This window comes from Podarcis liolepis (assembly GCF_965112155.1).
Source record: "Podarcis liolepis genome assembly, chromosome: 17".
In the NCBI taxonomy this organism is placed as follows: domain Eukaryota; kingdom Metazoa; phylum Chordata; class Lepidosauria; order Squamata; family Lacertidae; genus Podarcis; species Podarcis liolepis.
Genome location: NC_139571.1, coordinates 14,942,775 through 14,961,560, shown reverse-complemented (window position 1 = coordinate 14,961,560; position 18,786 = coordinate 14,942,775). Strand labels below are relative to the sequence as shown.

Sequence of the window (18,786 nt, the reverse complement as noted above, 5' to 3'; positions counted from 1 at the left end):
ATCTCTTCCTTCATGGCCAATACATTTATATTAGTTACAAGAGAAAGCAGTAAAGGAAATTCTTTTAAGAAATTTATGTAAGGGATACTTTGTTTCCTTACAGAATGTCCCATGTGTGCCAACAGCCAAAGTACAGTATTTTAAAAAATGTGTAATGTTGACACTAGTTAGTTACATAATAAATGCCCCTGGTAACATAATTTACTTTAGACTAAGAGCAGCAACCACTAAAGAGATAATAAAACTAACTCCTAGGCATAATTTATGGATAATTTTATTTATTGCATTTGTCAGTGAAACTTCAAGTTAGATATTTATATCTCCAACAACATGAAACTTATTGGGATATTTCTGTATTTGCGCAAGTCTCTTCCTCCTCTTTATGTATATTCTAAACATTCCCAGAAATGCACCTATTCCTCCAGCATTAAACTATTTGGATATTTCTTCCTGTTTCCCCTTCATTTCCCTTTTCTAAATGTAAGCATTTGGCCTTCTGTGGAGCTATTTATGCCACAAACCATATGTCTCTTTTAAGCCTATTCCCACATCTCACCTTAAAAGAGCTACTCAAGGTCACCGCTATTTATGGCTTTGCCATTTAAAGAAAGACACATTTTAAAAGGAAGAAGAGCGAGGAAAGACACAGACAGCTAGTGGCAGATCAATAAAAACAGCAATTACCGACCAATCATTTCTGGGCTGAGATACATATCCAAAATTTGTCAGCATTTGAGATTACTGTAAAATTGCCAAATACACTTTAGTTGCATCTGGTTCAAGCTGGAGCAGAGGGATATTTTTAAGCTGCTTTTCAAGCAATGTGAGCCCTGAACCTTGCATCACCCTAGAATGAAACACCAATCAGAAAGGATAACACTTCTCTGTCCTTAGAAAATACAGGGAGCGATCCTGTTCCCATGGAAGTCAGTGGGTGCTTTAACAGCGGCAACTTCCAGCTGAGCAAGACAAGATTTATCTTGGATTTACATTATCAGCCTTCTACAAAAACCATACGCCAACACACCTGGAGCAAGGATGTTTTTCATCCTAGCAAGTAAAACGTCCGGGGACCAGATAATTGTGTGCTGTGAGGCTTGCAGCCAATTCTATGCAAAATTAATGTCATAACTGACCACAGGATTGGCAGCTAGCAGAACAGGAGGAGGCATAGCAGCAAGGCATTCTGCATATGCCCAGGAATGTTACCTCTTCATTCCTGCAGGCTAGTAGAAAAAACTGCCTGTTACAAAGCGCAGACACAATTTTTTGACCTCCTGCCAACCTAGCAGTTCGAAAGCACGAAGTGCAAGTAGATAAATAGGTACCACTCCAGCGGGAAGGTAAACGGCGTTTCCATGCGCTGCTCTGGTTCGCCAGAGGCAGCTTAGTCATGCCGGCCACATGACCCGGAAGCTGTACACCAGCTCCCTCGGCCAGTAAAGCGAGATGAGCACCGCAACCCCAGAGTCGGCCATGACTGGACCTAACAGCCAGGGGTCCCTTTACCTTTATATATATATATATAATGCTTCTCAATATTAATTTTTAACTGGCAAGTTACCCGGTGGTGACAGAATGTTGTTGTTGTTTAGTCATTTAATCGCGTCCAACTCTTTGTGACCCATGGACCAGATCACACCAGGCACTCCTGTCTTCCACTGCCTCCCGCAGTTTGGTCAAACTCATGCTGGTAGCTTTGAGAACACTGTCCAACCATCTCGTCCTCTGTCGTCCCCTTCTCCTTGTGCCCTCCATCTTTCCCAACATCTGGGTCTTTTCCAGGGAGTCTTCTCTTCTCATGAGGTGGCCAAAGTATTGAGGCCTCCGCTTCATGATCTGTCTTTCCAGGGAGCACTCAGGGCTGATTTCCCTCAGAATGGAGAGGTTTGATCTTCTTGAGGTCCATGGGACTCTCAAAAGTTTCCTCCAGCACCATAATTCAAAAGCATCAATTCTTCGGCGATCAGCCTTCTTTATGGTCCAGCTCTCACTTCCATACATCACTACCGGAAAAACCATAGTTTAACTATACGGACCTTTGTCCGCATGGTGACGACTCTGCTTTTTATGGTGCTGTCTAGGTTTGTCATTGCTTTTCTCCCAGGTGACAGCATACAAAGTACTAAAAGGATGAAACCTCCCCCCCCCCCCATAACCAATGCTTGGGGAATTGCAAGGAAACTATCAAGGAAACTGCAAGCACACCTGAAGGTGATGCACTTTCAGCTGAAGTTCATGGCTATTCAGAACACAGTGTAGGGTAGAGGGATTTTGATCCCTGTAGCAGCTTTTTGGTTTCTCGCTGAAGCAGATTTGCACAGCAGAATCCCATTTTCTCACTCAGCAGATTTCTATGTGCCAACGCCATGGGAAATTTTCCTACAAAAACACAGTCCTTCTGTAACCAACAGTCCTTCAAGACCTTTACTTTAATTCTAAACATTTGCAGCAACAAATGTGCTACCAAGCCATGTATTACAACACCGTGCAGCAGAGTGGCTGATCTTTCAAACCTGGGCATATTTGCATACAGGAGAAATCAGCTGTTAAATTAACAACAAAATATTTCCTCTCCAATGTGTTGCTGGAAAAGCAATTTTTGGCAGCACTTTTAGAACGGGCACTTCTTTCCCAAAACAAAAAATGCACCACCTCAAGGAATAGTTATTGTCTCCAGTATTTGGCACACAGTAAAAGCTCAATTTGAACTTACTTGTTTATTTAAATGATAGCCCTACAACAAGATGTTGTTGTGGTATGGAGGGCTTCTGTTCAAGGCTCCAACCATTCCATTCCATTCCATCCCACAACAGTTAGTCCTCTTTTGCCTACCACTCCTTACGCCGTCGTCCAATCTTAGTTTGGTAGTTTATTTTCCTCTAAATCAGTCAATATTTCATGGCCACCACTGAGTCTTCATTACAGTGCTTGAAGTTTTCTTTCTTTTTTCTTTCTTCTTCTTCTTCACTCCTGCAAAGTTATCCTGAGTCTGTGGATACCTCATTCTTCTACAGTATGTAACTATTGATCTGTTGTCTACATAAGCAATGGCACTGAAGTAATTGAATTGGGCACTCTGGTCAGTGACTGAAATAAATCTATTCATTCAGTCAATTAATTGAATTGGAATTAAAATACTGAAGATTAGAGAGAGACAGACAGACTATGCTAAGTACAATAAGTAGCCCTTGCAAATTACATTAGATCAATGGTAGGGTGCATCCATTTACTCAAACATCATCTTTAAAACAATTATTGTTGATAATTTCAGCTGTAATTTTCAGTATTAGACAATTGCAAGCCTACAGATAATTTAAGTGCATCTTAGAAATCTTAATTCAATGGGCTTTAAGCAAGCTAAGTAAGTACAGGATTGCGGTCTAAGTTCTCAATGTTCTCATCTAATTTAATTCCCAATAACTCTGAAAAGTATATCTGCCTGAAAGTGATTCATCATATGTCACACAGCAAGCGCAATGACTGGATGGAAATATTGACCTGGGATGTTTCATGCCTAAGCACACTCTACTAACTAGTCTTCGGATGATGCCTCTAAAAACATTTACACGGGGATGGAGTTCCCATATGAAGATTGCTCACTTTCACTGCCCTTGGCACAGAGGTTCTTTAACTTCCACGAGAGAACTGTTTCAGCCTTGCATTGCCTCTTTGTCAAAAGCAAGGACTGTACCACTTCAGACTCCCACATTATGAATTCATCTTAATGTAGGCAGACAAACTGGGAAAGATAGCAAATGTGGTCATTTCTAAGAATAAAATTGAAATGAAATAGTCAGGTGCAAAGTACCCTTGGAACTGGCATGGGGAGCCTGCAGCCCTCCAGATGTTGCAGAACTAAAACTCCCATAATCTCTGGCCACTGGCCACGCAGGGGCTGATGGGATTTGGAGTCCAGCCATATATGAAGGACAACAGGTTTCCCACTTCTGCATTAGACCTTCCTTTTTATTATTATACTTTGCTAAATTATGTGAAATAATCAATACAATCAACTTATTGGACTCAAGGGTTACAGTCGTTAAAATGGACAAATTTTTATATGCAGAAAAATGGAAAGATGTTTGAAAATGTAGGTGGATTTGTTCAAGAGTCTGGGATAACCAAGTATAATAAAATTAACTGTAATGGTAGGAAAGTATTTACAGCTGCCTTGAATCCCAGTTTGGGAGAAAGGTGGGATGTAAATACATTTAACAACAGCAACAACAATGCAATATGTCAAGAAAGAATTATAAATCTCAGAGAAGGGAATTGACTTTATAGGTATTTATGCTGTACAAAAATACAGTACTTCCTCTCTTTGTAGCACGTCTGGGTTGTATTTTATAATTTTTAATATCACTAACTTAGAAAACATTTTGAATTGAAATTATACATATGCACAATCATTTATAATTAACTGCACTGAATTGTATTTTAACTTTTTTTATTTCTATTGTAGCTGCCAACAGATAATATTGTACAGCCTGGAAACCTGAATATATTTTTTTCCCCTTTAAACGATAGGAAAATGTGTTGAAAATAAATACTTAGGACAAAAAGGCTTACCACTCTCACTCTCCAAGAAATTGTAAAATGCGTTATTACTGTTGAGTACAAATGGCACAAGGATATTAGCTATAGCTGCAGCTGATGTCACAATAAGCTGGGTAAATTCTAGCCTACTTACAAGGAAGCTATTGACATGCTCAATTGTTAAGGGAGGGGAGAGAAAAGGAAAGTTTGGTGCTGGGAATGGGAAGGTTTAGAGCCTGGTATACAGACCTGTCCACACCCTAGCATGGCTCAAACAGCATGGACAGACAGTCCCACCTACATACTATGGACCTCTATGAAGTAATATAGCCAAAGTTACCGTGTTCATAACTTTCTACAGCTTTTACCCACAACTGAATTCCTACTTCGAGTTGTCTGTGTGCCTGTAACCTGCCCTAGGACCTTACAGTGAAGGGTGGGTAATAAATAAATAAACCGAGGGCCTTCTGGCAGTTCCCTCACTGTGAGAAGTCAAGTTACAGGGAACCAGGCAGAGGGCCTTCTCAGTAGTGGCACCCACCCCGTGGAATGCCCTCCCACCAGATGTCAAAGAGAACAACAACTACCAGACTTTTAGAAGACATCTGAAGGCAGCCCTGTTTAGGGAAGCTTTTAATGTTTGATGTATTATAGTATTTTAATATTTTTTTGGAAGCCGCGCAGAGTGGCTGGGGAAGCCCAGCCAGATGGGCGGGGTATAAATAATAAAAAATTATTATTATTATTATTATTATTATTATTATTATTATTATTATTAAAACAAATGCACCATCTAGTCCTGAATAAAAGTCTTAAAACATCTTAGTTCTGAGTTAACAAGGATAGGATTGATCAGGCAATCAATTAATGCTATGAAGTTTACAGTGCAGCCGTATGCATGCATAATATTGCAATCCAACAGTACCCTTTTATATAGGCCTAATTGAAAATAAATCAGATAAGCAGGTAAAGGAACGCAGGCTGCACTGATCACTTTAATGTGCTTATGAGTATTTCTGAAGCAAAAAAATCATCCTTGGTTTTTAGGTGAGGCCCTCATGGAGTAGGTAGCATTTTAGAAGATGTATTTCTCTCCTATGTAAGACCAACAGCAGTTTTTCAAGTAAGAGACTTGTATTAAAAACAGTAAGCAGATGCAACTTTTCTGTTGATTAACAGGTTTGTAAGGCTGCAATCCTATACACCTGTACCCGGGAGTAAATCCCATTGAATTCAGTGGTGTTCACTTCTGAGCAAAAGTGCAAACGATTGTGCTGTAAATCTATTAACCTAACCAATTAAATGTTGCAGCTCTAATTGAAAAGCATATGAAAGATGTACATGTATATATATTTATACATGTATCATTCTGCTTATCCATATAGCCTCTTGTATAAATGTCCAAGGCTTTCTGACAATTGCTCAGTCCCATTTGATAAAGACAACCATAACTGAAGGAGAATTATTCACCCCAATATGTTCAGAATGCCGTTTACATATAAATCTATACAATCAAGATGCAAAGCATTTACTTTAAATAGTATTCATCCTGTAACTGATGTAGTTCTCAAACATTCACGTGCTCCTATAGAAACAAACTTTTGTTTTTAGAATGGGTTTAGGATAGCGTAACACTGAACTTTAAAGTCAGGTAAATAAACTTTTTTAAAACAAAAATTAAAAGAAAACATACAGCGTTTGAACCTCTCTCAATTTATCTCTTGTGCTTCTCTCTATGTATGCGTACTATCTCCTTCTTGTGGAGACAATGTTACGGTACAGTCACCATCATAAAGCCTCTCCATACATAATTTTTCTTCTGAGTATTCCTGGGAAAGATTGCTAGTCAGTGTGAGCTAAGTGTTGCCAACTTATAAAGTGATGCATATTTTGGCAAGTCGAAGACAGCTGGGTACGAGTCTGGAGAAAATAGTGCTTCAATACAATTGTTCTTGTTTAGTAGTTTAGTTGTGTCCATCTCTTCATGACCCCATGGACCAGAGCACTCCAGGCACTCCTGTCTTCCACTGCCTCCCGCAGTTTGGTCAAACTCATGCTAGTAGCTTCGAGAACACTGTCCAACCATCTCGTCCTCTGTCATCCCCTTCTCCTTGTGCCCTCCATCTTTCCCAACATCAGGGTCTTTCCCAGGGAGTCTGCTCTTCTCATGAGGTGGCCAAAGTCTTGGAGCCTCAGCTTCAGGATCTGTCCTTCCAGTGAGCACTCAGGGCTGATTTCCTTAAGAATGGATAGGTTTGATCTTCTTGCAGTCCATGGGACTCTCAAGAGTCTCCTCCAGCACCATAATTCAAAAGCATCAATTCTTCGGCAATCAGCTCTCACTTCCATACATCACTACTGGGAAAACCATAGCTTGAACTATACGGACCTTTGTTGGCAAGTGATGTCTCTGCTTTTTAAGATGCTGTATAGGTTTGTCATTGCTTTTCTCCCAAGAAGCAGGCGTCTTTTAATTTCGTGGCTGCTGTCACCATCTGCAGTGATCATGGAGCCCAAGAAAGTAAAACCTCTCACTGCCTCTATTTCTTCCCCTTCTATTTGCCAGGAGGTGATGGGACCAGTGGCCATGATCTTTGTTTTTTTGATGTTGAGCTTCAGACCATATTTTGCGCTCTCCACTTTCACCCTCATTAAAAGGTTCTTTAATTCCTCCTCACTTTCTGCCATCAAGCTTGTGTTATCTGCATATCTGTGGTTGTTGATATTTCTTCTGGCAATCTTAATTCTGGCTTGGGATTCATCCAGCCCAGCCTACAATAGCATTCTAATAATGTACTGTATTTGGAACTACTACAATGTTTCACTTAAAAGTTTTGCAAAATTTAAGAAGCAAGATCATTTATCTGGACTATTAAAATTCCTGGTTTTCTATCCATAGAAAGAGTGCCATGTGAAAAACTATATATACAAAAAATATACAAGAAATCTCTGGCTTGCATAATTTATATCCCACCTTTCCTCCAAGCTAAGGAGTTCAAGGTTGTGTAAATAGTTCTCCTCCCCATTTTATCCTCACAACAACCCTGTGATGTAGCTTAGGCTGTGAGTGAGTTACTGGCTCAGGGTCACCCAGTGAGTTTCATGGGTGAGCGGCAATCTGGTGCCAGTGTGGTGTAGTGGTTAAGAGCGGTAGTCACGTAATCTGGGAAACCGGGTTCGCGTCTCCGCTCCTCCACATGCAGCTGCTGGGTGACCTTGGGCCAGTCACACTTCTGTGTAGTCTCTCAGCCCCACTCACCTCACAGAGTGTTTGTTGTGGGGGAGGAAGGGAAAGGAGAATGTTAGCCGCTTTGAGACTCCTGAAGGGGAGTGAAAGGCGGGATATCAAATCCAAACTCTTCTTCTTCTTCTTTCTCAGGTCCTAACCCAACACACTAACCCAGGCACCCCCAAACTCAGCCCACCAGATGTTTTGGGACTACAACTCCCACCATCCCTAGTTAACAAGACCAGTGGTCAGGGATGATGGGAGTTGTAGTCCCACAACATCTGGAGGGCCAAGTTTGGGGATGCCTGCTCTAGCCACTTACCCAGGCTCTCTTTTGCAGTAGCTTGTATACGTCTAACATGAAAATTCAGGTGTCTTATGACTTACTAAGTTTTTTAACCTCAACCATTGTTCATCAAACAGCAACGGCTCTTCTCCATCTCAAATGGTAACAGCTGTAATAGTAAATGATGTGTTGATTAAAGACGTCTTTATAATTCACTTGTTAAGTGTTTCTCACTAAGATTGTAATTAGTGTCACCATTTTCCCATGACGTGTATACAGTATTTCTCAGTTCTCGTTGCCACTGAAAACATGTTACCCAAAGTAATCTATCTGAATACTTCCCCACCCCAAAGGCATGGTGAGCAAACAAGGGACTTTATTATACTGAAATTGTGTTCTTGCCAAGGCAAACGGCTGCAAACATCCCTGCATTGCTCGTGGTCCCTTCCAACTTTAAGATTCTATGAAATGACTTCTGTAAATAACTACAAGAAAATATTGGCCATAAAGATGGTGCCAATTTGCACACGTTGTTGTTCTGCCACTCACATTTGGCTTCTTTTGTTGTCAAGCACACAATACCGGGTGAAGAGATTAGAATCCTTTAGGCAGCAACTTAATTGCAGAGCTACCAATTGCCACCTGGAAAGGTATGTTTGACTTCCAATATTAAAGCTACTCTTATTTGCCTACCCCTTGGAATTTTACCAATCAATTTCCAATTTTGTTTTTCTCTGGTCAGTTCACCATATGTGCAAAAACGGTTTCCCTCCTCTTCTTTAAGGTTTTCTAAAGAAGAGGAAGGCACCTTTTACAAGAGTTGAGCTTGAGCGAGAAAAAAGTACGTTGCAAAAACCCAGCTGAGTCCACAGAAATAATAAAGTGCTTCAAAAGACATAAAATATGTTTTATATATAGAATGCAGCAGATTATTGAGGTAGTGAGTCAAACCTGAGTTAGGCTACAATCATATGCACAATTACCAGGGAATAAGTCTGTCTGCAGTCAATAGGACTTATTTCTGAGTACAGTAGACATATCTAGGATTGCATTTTAAAATAATAGGCAGGAATTTCCCCCACAAATGGAAAAATGTAAACAAAAATGGATCTATCCTGTGTGATGCACTAATAGCTTTTCTGTTTTTATGCTAGAGTTTCTTTTTCAAAGGTGGCTCTTTCACCAGTAGTTTATTGCAACAGACTGAAATGACATACTGTCCTCTAGCACCGTAGAAATTTCCAAATTCAAATGTTTTTCATTTAACTGGGACTGTGTACATTTCACTGTTTGGGATTGGGGATTTGTTGCTAGGATAACTCTTTAGCTCTTGGTTCTTTATTTAGATCTCTCAGAACTCTCTTGACCTGCTGTCAGATTACAACACAAAGTCTTAGAGATAAATACCACAGACAACAGTTTCCTTGACTAACCACTTTCCAGCTTAAGAAAGCTAAAGCTCGTTTTGCATATTTGAAAGGAGAGGTACAGAAAAACAGCAGGAACCGCCAAATTAGTCTTGCATCTTATTAATACCTAGAACAACCATTGCCGTATAAATTTATTTTGATTCTATGATGAATGCTTTGATTGTTATACATTCTGTAGAAAGAAAGAGAGAAAGAAAGAAAACACTTTGCACTGAAAACGAATTGCATTTGACTCTCCATTAGAATATAGCAATACTGCTTGTCATTTATTTCCTTGCACAGAACAAGGACAAATTCTGCAGCCAATAACAGGCGCAACAACAGGAGATAGCTTGTCCCAATGAAAACCAAGAACACCGCCTCTGCAATGCTTCTAACCTCTGTTGCTTCAGGAGCTAGAGTCCATGTGCCGTCGGGATTAGTCATTAATGCTAGCTACAGATGCCAGAACAATCTTGTTGAGTGCTTTAGGAAACCATCCTATAAACTACTCTGAAACTTTCAAAACATTTGTTTAGATGTAACAAAAATACTGTAACACTATACATAAATAAATCCCACTGAACTCACTGAACTTCTGAGTTGCATGCAGAATATCCACATTCTATACTACAAGGAGGAAGCAAAATGCCCTTTCCTTTATATTCCAACAGTGTTCTCAGTTCTCTGAGTGTTGGTCCATAAGTAGCCAAAATGTTCATAACCGAACAAAAGACGGATGAACCGGCAACCTTGTGGGAGCCCCAATATTTGCAAAAGTTTTTTTAAAAATCCACAGAGGAAAACACTCTAAGGGGAACATGGAATCCATGCCACCCAAAAGCCCACTAAGGGCTTATGCCCAGTTGGCATGCTCAGGATGCTGCCTAACAGAGAGGGAAAGCAAAATACATGGGGGAATGGAAGTGCAAATAGAATGAAGTGTCTGGAATCCTGAGGAGTATTGCACTCTGCAACATTTCTGTGCACTAATAGCAAATTCAATTCGCTGAGTGTTGATCCTTGTGTAACTAAAAAAAAAAAGGCACCACCTGTGCACAGGGTGATCTGGCCCACAGTGAGCCACAAAAAACATCAAGTGCACTGTCCAGCAGTTCTAACAAAGAAAATCCATCAAGATGTGTAATGCACATGAATATTTTAATAAACAGATATACCCTCAGCCATCAGTCAGACCCCAGTCAGTGTGAGCATAACTTTATCTATTAAAAATCTTCCTGCACATTTAGCACATAAAAATGTGCATTTACCAAGTGCTAATCTCCACGGCACTGTGGGTTAAACCACCGAGCCTAGGACTTGCTGATCAGAAGCTCGGCAGTTCGAATCCCCGCAACGGGATGAGCTCCCGTTGCTCAGTCCCTGCTCCTGTCAACCTAGCAGTTCAAAAACATGTCAAAGTGCAAGTAGATAGATAGGTACCATGGACTTGCTGATCAGAAGGTCAGCAGTTCGAATCCCCGCGACGGGATGAGCTCCCGTTGCTCAGTCCCTGCTCCTGCCAACCTAGCAGTTCAAAAGCACATCAAAGTGCAAGTAGATAAATAGGTACCACTTCGGTGGGAAGGTAAACGGCATTTCCATGCGCTGCTCTGGTTCGCCGGAAGCGGCTTAGTCATGCTGGCCACATGACCCGGAAGCTGTACGCTGGCTCCCTCGGCCAATAAAGCAAGATGAGCGCCGCAACCCCCGAGTCGGTCACGACTGGACCTAATGGTCAGGGGTCCCTTTACCTTTACCTTACTCTCCAATACCCTCTCACGGTTTCACTTCTATCACTCAAATCTATTTTCCAGCATTTGACAAAATGTTACAGTCACCATCCCTAGATAATACCTCAACTGCTTTTTTAACTGCTGCATGGAATGTGGTTCTGCAAGTGTCCTGGATTGGATAATGTTGTAAAATGATGTGTCACGGCGCACTCATCTCCTCGCCAAACCATTTGTAAACCCTGCTGCCCCTCATTGAGATGCATTTCTAAAAATAACAAACAAGAGTCATGCTACACCAACGCTTGGCCATTTTGTGAAACCTCTAATCTTTACACTGTAATTCTTTGAAAGCGATATGCTCCCTCCCTCCTGGGTTTGAGTGCAAATCTAGATAGATGTTTAAGAAAGGAGGGAGCTACGCTTATGATATGTGCAAAGGACCATGAGGTCAAAGTAAAACAAAACCTACATGGAACAGAGCCGTAATATCCTGCCATGTTAGGAAATGCCACTGCGGACACACAAGGCATTGCACACAGCTCAGAAACAACAGTAATTAAGGCTGCTAAACGGGGGGTGGGTGTGATATGTTTGTGCCAGTTTCGCCAACCTGATATCCTGCAGATGATTTGGACATCGGATGATCTGGAGGGCACCAGATTGGTGGAAGCCGGTCTAAGCGCTAATCTAAAAGCTTCCCAGACATCTCCAAGACAAAAATACATTGCCAATCAATGCACTCAATACTGTTAGGCGGGTTTGGGCCTGCAGATGATAGTCAACATAAAATAATGGATCAGTATGCTATTGTAGCAGCATGATGCATTGTGTGCCACTATAGTTATTGGGGGCTTGTTAGCCTGGGAAGGTAGTCCATCCAGGAGAAGGAAAACTCAGAAAACTCTGACCCTAAACCTGTGCTGCCTTGGGGACATCTTTGGGAGAAGGAGTAAACCTTACACATATCCAGAGTGGAGTCCCTAAGATGGTCTGATGGTGCCTTGTACGCCTCCTCCTGGCATCTCCTGCAGCCAAGCTGGTGCCAAATGTATTGCTCACTTTCCTTTGGACCCACAGCATGGCCGAGGAGGGGGCGGTGTCTTCTCGTCTGGGCAGCCCAGGACCTCCATGTTCAATGCCCAGGCTTGCACCCCAGGGAGGTCAATTCAGTACTGCAGTTTGACCTCATCCCCAGAGGCACACTCCATGGTCTCTCAAGACCGACAGAAGCCAACATCAATATCCGACTCATGATCGTTTCGTACAGATTAGTAAACCTCTTACCATATGTACTTTGCTCACAGTCACAAGATTATAGTGAGACTGTATAAACTGGCCCACTCTGAGCCAGGGAAGATGTAACATGACTCACCATTTATGGGTAAGGAAAAGGGGGTGGGTACGGGCAGTCTCTGTCTCCACTCCCATCAGTCCATTATGAATTCCTTTCATCCTTCCGCAACCATCCTTAACCACAGCCAACCCTGCTTCCAATTGTGGTAAATGGTAAACTCTGTTTAGCATTAACCATGGTTAAGGATACGAAGAGGGTGTGTATGTGTGTGTGTGTGTGTGTGTGTGTGTAGAATTTGCACCAGAAAGGAGACAGACAAGAATAAAGGAGCCCACATTCCTATGGCCCATGCCCAGTCTCTCTACCAGTAGACTCTGTTGCATCTACACCAGTCCCTTTTTAATGTACAGATTGGAAATTCTAATCCATGTTAATGATTCAGATCACAGGAAATTGTAGTTTTTCCAGGAATAAAATGGCGCGATTGCTGTTTCAATCCACCATTTGTGAAAGTTTGTATTGAGCATAACTGATCATCTCATCGATGAACTCTGCATTCCCCAAAAGAGTTTGAAAACTGTTAGGAAGATCCAGAATGTTATTACACACCTAGAAATGATCATGCAAACAACTGTATATTAATCAGATATGACATTTCAAACTTTCTCATATAAAACCTTATGGCAGATATATCTTGGAAAGCTTTTTTTAAAGCTGGGAGAATGCAGACACGTATAAACATTTAATTCATATGGCAAAGACTGCTTAGTTACATTTCTCCTCATGCAGAGTGTTTACTCTGAAGTAATGCAAACTGTATCTTTAAAGTATCCCAATGGAAAACAAGACATGCAGAACTTCACATCGCAACATTTTACTACAGAGGCAGATGACTGTAGCGGACAGGCTTGCCTAAATGTTTTCAACCGCTGCCGAAAAGACTACACTGAAGAGTACAGTTTACACCTCACTTTTAAATGGAGATATCTGGTTCTGCTTTGGCCATTTGCAGATGGCAGTTGGCCAATTTTAATCTGTTTTGGTATTTTTACTTTTGAATGGTTGTGAATTCTTCTTTCTGCTGCTTTGACATGATACCTGAACTGGCAAAGCCTATTTATAGCTGCAGCACCACACCCACAGGTAGGTCTATAAGGAGATGGGAATAAACCGGCAAAACAGAGCTGGCATGACCCAAGGAACCTTTAGGTCCTAAATCACAACCTGTGCAAAGCATGTTTGGTGTGATGTTTGAATTTAGCCACAGTATGTAGAAGGAGAGCAAATATATTATTGAGTATATCAGCTCTTTAACTCACAGTATTATGTGCTTGCAGAAATGCATTTGCAGCTGAAACTGTGAACTATTTCGCATTTGTAGCAGCCCTTGAGCAAGCTCTCGAGTGTGCAGGTTTGATGACATCGTGCTACGTACAGAAATGAAACGGTTCCTCCAAACTCTATATACGTACGCTGTTGCCGCAACCTGTGTCCCTCCCAACAGTTCAAAATGCAGCTGTCAGAACTGTGCAAATTGCTGAAGTCATATCCACAGTCATGACGTGAAGGTCATTATCCACAGGTCATGCATGTGGCACCATCCACGAGCACAACAGTACAGCACAACAGTACAGGCACAAGGTTTTGGTTTGGGACCCAGATGTATAAATGCTACCTCCTTCCATCTAAAGCCACCAGGCCCTTTGGTCTTTGTCTGAAACCCTTCACTGTATAAGGTGAAGCAGCCCACAAAGCAGAACCGTTTCAGCAGTAGCACACGGACTATGGAATTCACTGTCTAGCATTCTGCTTGCCTTGAGACATGTTATTCTTCCCATATGCTTTAGACCTGAGTAGTAGCTGAATGCTTAGTGTGGAAGCCTATTTACTGCTGATACTTTGAATTGTTCGCTTTGCTTTCTGGTTTGAGGTTTTTATTTGCAGCTCAGGAATTACGGATCCCATTTAATACATGACTGTTGGACATTCTAACAGTCCAACATGCAGAAAGAAAAGACGGCTAATAATATCAAAACAGTGGGTGATGGGGAGGGAAACAGAGGCTGCCAGGAAATGTGAACCAGCCCTGATACAGACACAGCGGCAAACCACAAGCTAAGTTACGGACAACGCAGAACAGTTTTAAAAGTGAGTGGTACTAGTTTCTCCATACGATACTAACCTTTGCTTCAACTTCGGGCGATACTTTTTCCACTTTGTTCTTGCTTAGCAGGCCTTTCACCAGTTCTTCCACTTGCACGTTGAACTTCATGAACGTCACGTAGACGAAATAAGCAAACAGCAGCGTTAAACTTTCCCACCACATGATGAAGTTATCCAAAAAGAAGATTATCAGCAATATCAGGTCCATGATGTAAAAAGACACATCCCGAAAGAGGGGCCACCAGGTGAGGTGCAGGATCTCCTTGGAAAATAAAGCACACATCCCAATCACAAAGAGGATATTGAACACGGCAGAGCCAACTATTGTTCCAATGCCGACATTGCTGTGGGATATAAAGACTCCTATTAGAGAAGTGAAGAGTTCTGGGGCTGAACCACCAGCAGCCATGAATGTTGCCCCGGCCACATCATCAGAAATCGCCAGTTTTTCTGTAATGACTGTCAATGAAGGAACAAAGAACTCATCGCAGACAATGGCTAAGGCTATGAACATGTAAACCATTCCACAAATATGAAGTATTACAGCACCCCTCCGTCTTTCTTCAAGAGAAAAAAGATCTTCCGGGTACTCTCCCTTGGAGTGCTCCTCCGTATGGTTATCCTGCCCAGCTTCATATTTCATAGAAATAGGTGAATCTGGAGCGCCGGTTTGATTCTGTTCGTTAAAGTCCAATAGAGTTCTTTGATGCATGTGCCTTGACTTATGGCTATCTAGATTGCTGGCTGTCTCTGTGCTATAAGGTTGCGACTGGAAAAAGGCACTAATTGAAAGATACAGCGTGCTAACGGCCACGAGACCCAGGAAAAGTCCTGTTATTCGTATCAGTCTCAGCTTTTTCCTAACGTTTGGGTGTTTCTTACAGCCAAGCAGTGGTTCTGGCAGACACAATTCCTCAAGAAAGTTAACAACAATGTTTTTGCACGGAGCCATTCTGAGCTCTTTCCTGCGGTCCAAGAATTTAAAGTCAGACAGATTGTTCTGTCATTCTTCTTTCACTGTTCAAGTAAATGTTGCTTTGACGTGTCCTTTCAGAATCCGATCGCTTTATGCTTCATGTGGAACACATTCCTTGGTTGTGCTTAAAAAGAGAGAGAAATGTTTTCATCAGTTTAGTTCGAAGGTCAAACATCTGATGCGTCAAAAAACATTTCCCTGTACATTATATAAAAAAGAGAGAGTTAAATTTCTTGCTACATTAAACCAAAATGACTAATAACACATAAAAGTGCTGCTTAACATTTTATGTGATGGAAAACCTGGGACTGCCACCAGGTACGCAGTCAACAGGGAGGATTTTTTTCCTGATTTTGAATCACTGCACTCTAGTCATCATTTAAGAATCTGAACACTCATTTACTAATTTCTCATAGCTGAAGCCAAACCTGCCAAGTTCATGATCCCAGGATCAGTCACTGAGCGTACCTGTCCTGATCCCTCATTCTTTTAGTCAGCATCAAGTTAATACAGGTGCATGCATACACTGATTGAGGGGAAGTGCGCAAATTCATTTTTCGGGGGGGGGGGCAGGGCAGGCGGAATCTGTGACTGCAGTTTGGTGAGAAGAAAACGCAACAAGCATCAATATTATTTTCAGGAAAGTGTGCACAACGGTGATCTGGGTGACACCGAGGAGCACTCCAAAAACCAGTCCCAATTCACAATCTCTTTGGACTGGAGCTTTAGGATTTAAACCACTTTAAACAATTAATACCCACCAAAGTCAACTGAATTAGACTGGCTGAAATCCAGCCGCTTCATATGGATCCACAGTTCTGTGGACCTAGCTGCAAACTTGTTTCTTAAGGACATTAAAGGCATTAAATATCCGATATTGCAATATGAAATTTGCAGCGTTGAAAAGTGAAAACACCCTGGCAGTCCTTTGGAAGCATAGTTAGAAGAATACTCAAATACTATCCAATGCGATGCACTCACTAATAGCACACTCAGAGCCACTGTAAACTCGGAGCAATATAAGACGCACTGGAAGAAGAGACTGCAAGAGCTTAAAGTGTGTTATCATAAAAAGAGAAGCTGTAAAAACCTTCTCACTGCCTTGGTACCCACCGCCATAAAGGCAAAACATGTACAATGGATTCAACTGTCCTTTCCTCCCTGACCCTCCTTTTTGTAAGCAGTCATGGCATACTTATGGCCGAGGAATTAATTACTCTCTAAGCCTCTCCTCCTCCGACCTCTGCTCATCCCTCAGACTCCGCTGTGCACTTTTCCTGGCAAACTGATCCTATTACCGTACAGACTCAGGCTTTCTTGTCCTTTTTTTTTGGAAAGTTACCATCCGCAGGGCGTATCACGGTGCAGTTGAAATATTTGCTTCTCTCCAAATCAGAAACCCAGTCCAACCGAAAAACAACAACGAAACCTTCCCTACTGCATGGGTGTCCCTTTAATTTTTTTTTTCCAGAGAGAGGGATTTAACTGTATCCATCTCATTCTCCGAAACAAAACAGCTCTTCTGCTGAAATGCTCAGGATGACTGGAGCAAATCAGCCACGGCAAAGGAAAACCCCTTAAGGAAGACTGCAAAAACCTAGGCACACTTATCTGGGAGCAAAGGAGTCAACTCCTAGGGGCTGAAGTCCCTTTGGCAGCCCAATAAAATATTGGAGGGGACTACCCATGGGTATGCCAGGATTTATGTTGGGGGGCAGAATATAAGGTTTTTTTTTTTACTGAATTTATTGATTTGGGGGGCCATGCCCCCCAAGCAGATTAGTATTGCCATTCAAATGTTGTGTGTGTGTGGCATGTCTTGTTAGCGATTATGTGGAGGGGTAGCCCCACTCCACTCCCCATATTTGCTTGAAATTGGCACCCCTGCCTGGGGGCAAATCCTATTTGAACTCCATGGGGTTTACTGCTGAGTAGACTTGAATAGGACTTCGCCACAGTTCTGTGCTGGGGCCAAGCAAATCGAAACAGATGCCCCATTTTAAGAAGCTGCTTGTTCTCTGTTGAGGGCGAACGAACCTTCCTCTGGGAATGTGGCAGGGCTTCAACTCCATGCAAAACGAATTAATGGCTCAGTTGGTTAGAACAAGTGGGGTGCTGATAACACCGAGGTGTTCAATCCCCGTATGGGACAGCTGCCTATTCCTGTATTGCAGGGGGTTGGACTGGATAACCCTCAGGGGTCCCTTCCAGCTCTGCAACCCTACGATTCCAGGATCCTTCTAGGAAGAGGTCCTTAGACAAGGCGGGTCATTCATAACGGAGCCAGTGAAGAAATCCAGCAGGATAAGGAAAGCAGCAAAACTGCAAGCTGGGATTCTCTTTGCCTGGATAACTCAGCTGGTGAGAATGAGGGGTGCGAATGACGCCAAGGGTTGCGGGTTTGATCCCCGTGCTGCTTATTCCTGCACTGCATCCCTGCATTGCATGGGGTTAGGCTGGATGACCTTCGGGGGTCCCTTTCGATTTTTGCAAATTCCAGAATTCTCTGAAACTGGCAGCGCCAACCCAATAACCGGGTGGGGGTGGGACACTTCGGGCAGGCTATAAATCCCAATGAATGCAAATCCCAATGAATGCAAACCCTAAATCCCAATGAATGCAAACCCCAATTGAGGTCACGACCCCCCCCCCCGCATCCTAGGCGCCCTCTCCCTCCCCGCGCAACTTACCACCCTGCGTCCTCCGTCCCCGGGCATGAGTGGGAAGCCCCTCCGCGGTCCCCCGGGGCAAAAACTCAGCCTTCTCCTCTCCAGCGCGCTCAGCGGGCGGCGGCAGACGCCTCGGACCCGGCCAGGCAGACCCGCGGCAGCGGTAGCAGCAGCAGCTCCGGGAGAGACCGACCGGCACCGCCAGACGCGCAGCATCCACTGCCGGAAAGAGGACCAGGAGAGACTCCCGGGGAGCCACGCCCACCGCCCAGCCCAGCCACGCCCACCCAGGGGAACTGGGCGAGCCAGGAGGGCGGAGCCTCTCATCCCCACCCCTCGGGGCGGGGCTTCTCCGCCTCCGCCTTTTCCCGCGCTCTGAGGGGGGAGGAGCCTGGCGCGGTCCAAGCCCCGCCCCTTGTCCGCCTCGCGCGCTTTTCCTCCTCAGCTTTTCCCCTCAGTTTCAATTCAATTTCAATTTCGACATG

At 42.9% G+C, this 18,786-nt stretch overlaps 1 protein-coding gene across 3 annotated transcripts in view; it reads right to left on the bottom strand.

Moving 5' to 3' along the window:
• Positions 1–18,542, bottom strand: part of SLC24A2 (solute carrier family 24 member 2) — an 82,593-nt gene extending 64,051 nt beyond the window's left edge. For all 3 annotated transcript variants that reach the window (XM_083483382.1, XM_083483384.1, XM_083483383.1), the window contains exons 1-2: positions 18,323–18,542; positions 14,676–15,756 (exon numbers count right to left, since the gene is read on the bottom strand). In XM_083483382.1, coding sequence (XP_083339508.1) covers positions 14,676–15,608 — 933 coding nt within the window. In that variant the 5' untranslated portion in view covers positions 15,609–15,756; positions 18,323–18,542. The remainder of the gene's footprint in view (positions 1–14,675; positions 15,757–18,322) is intronic.
• Positions 18,543–18,786: the final 244 nt, after the last annotated feature.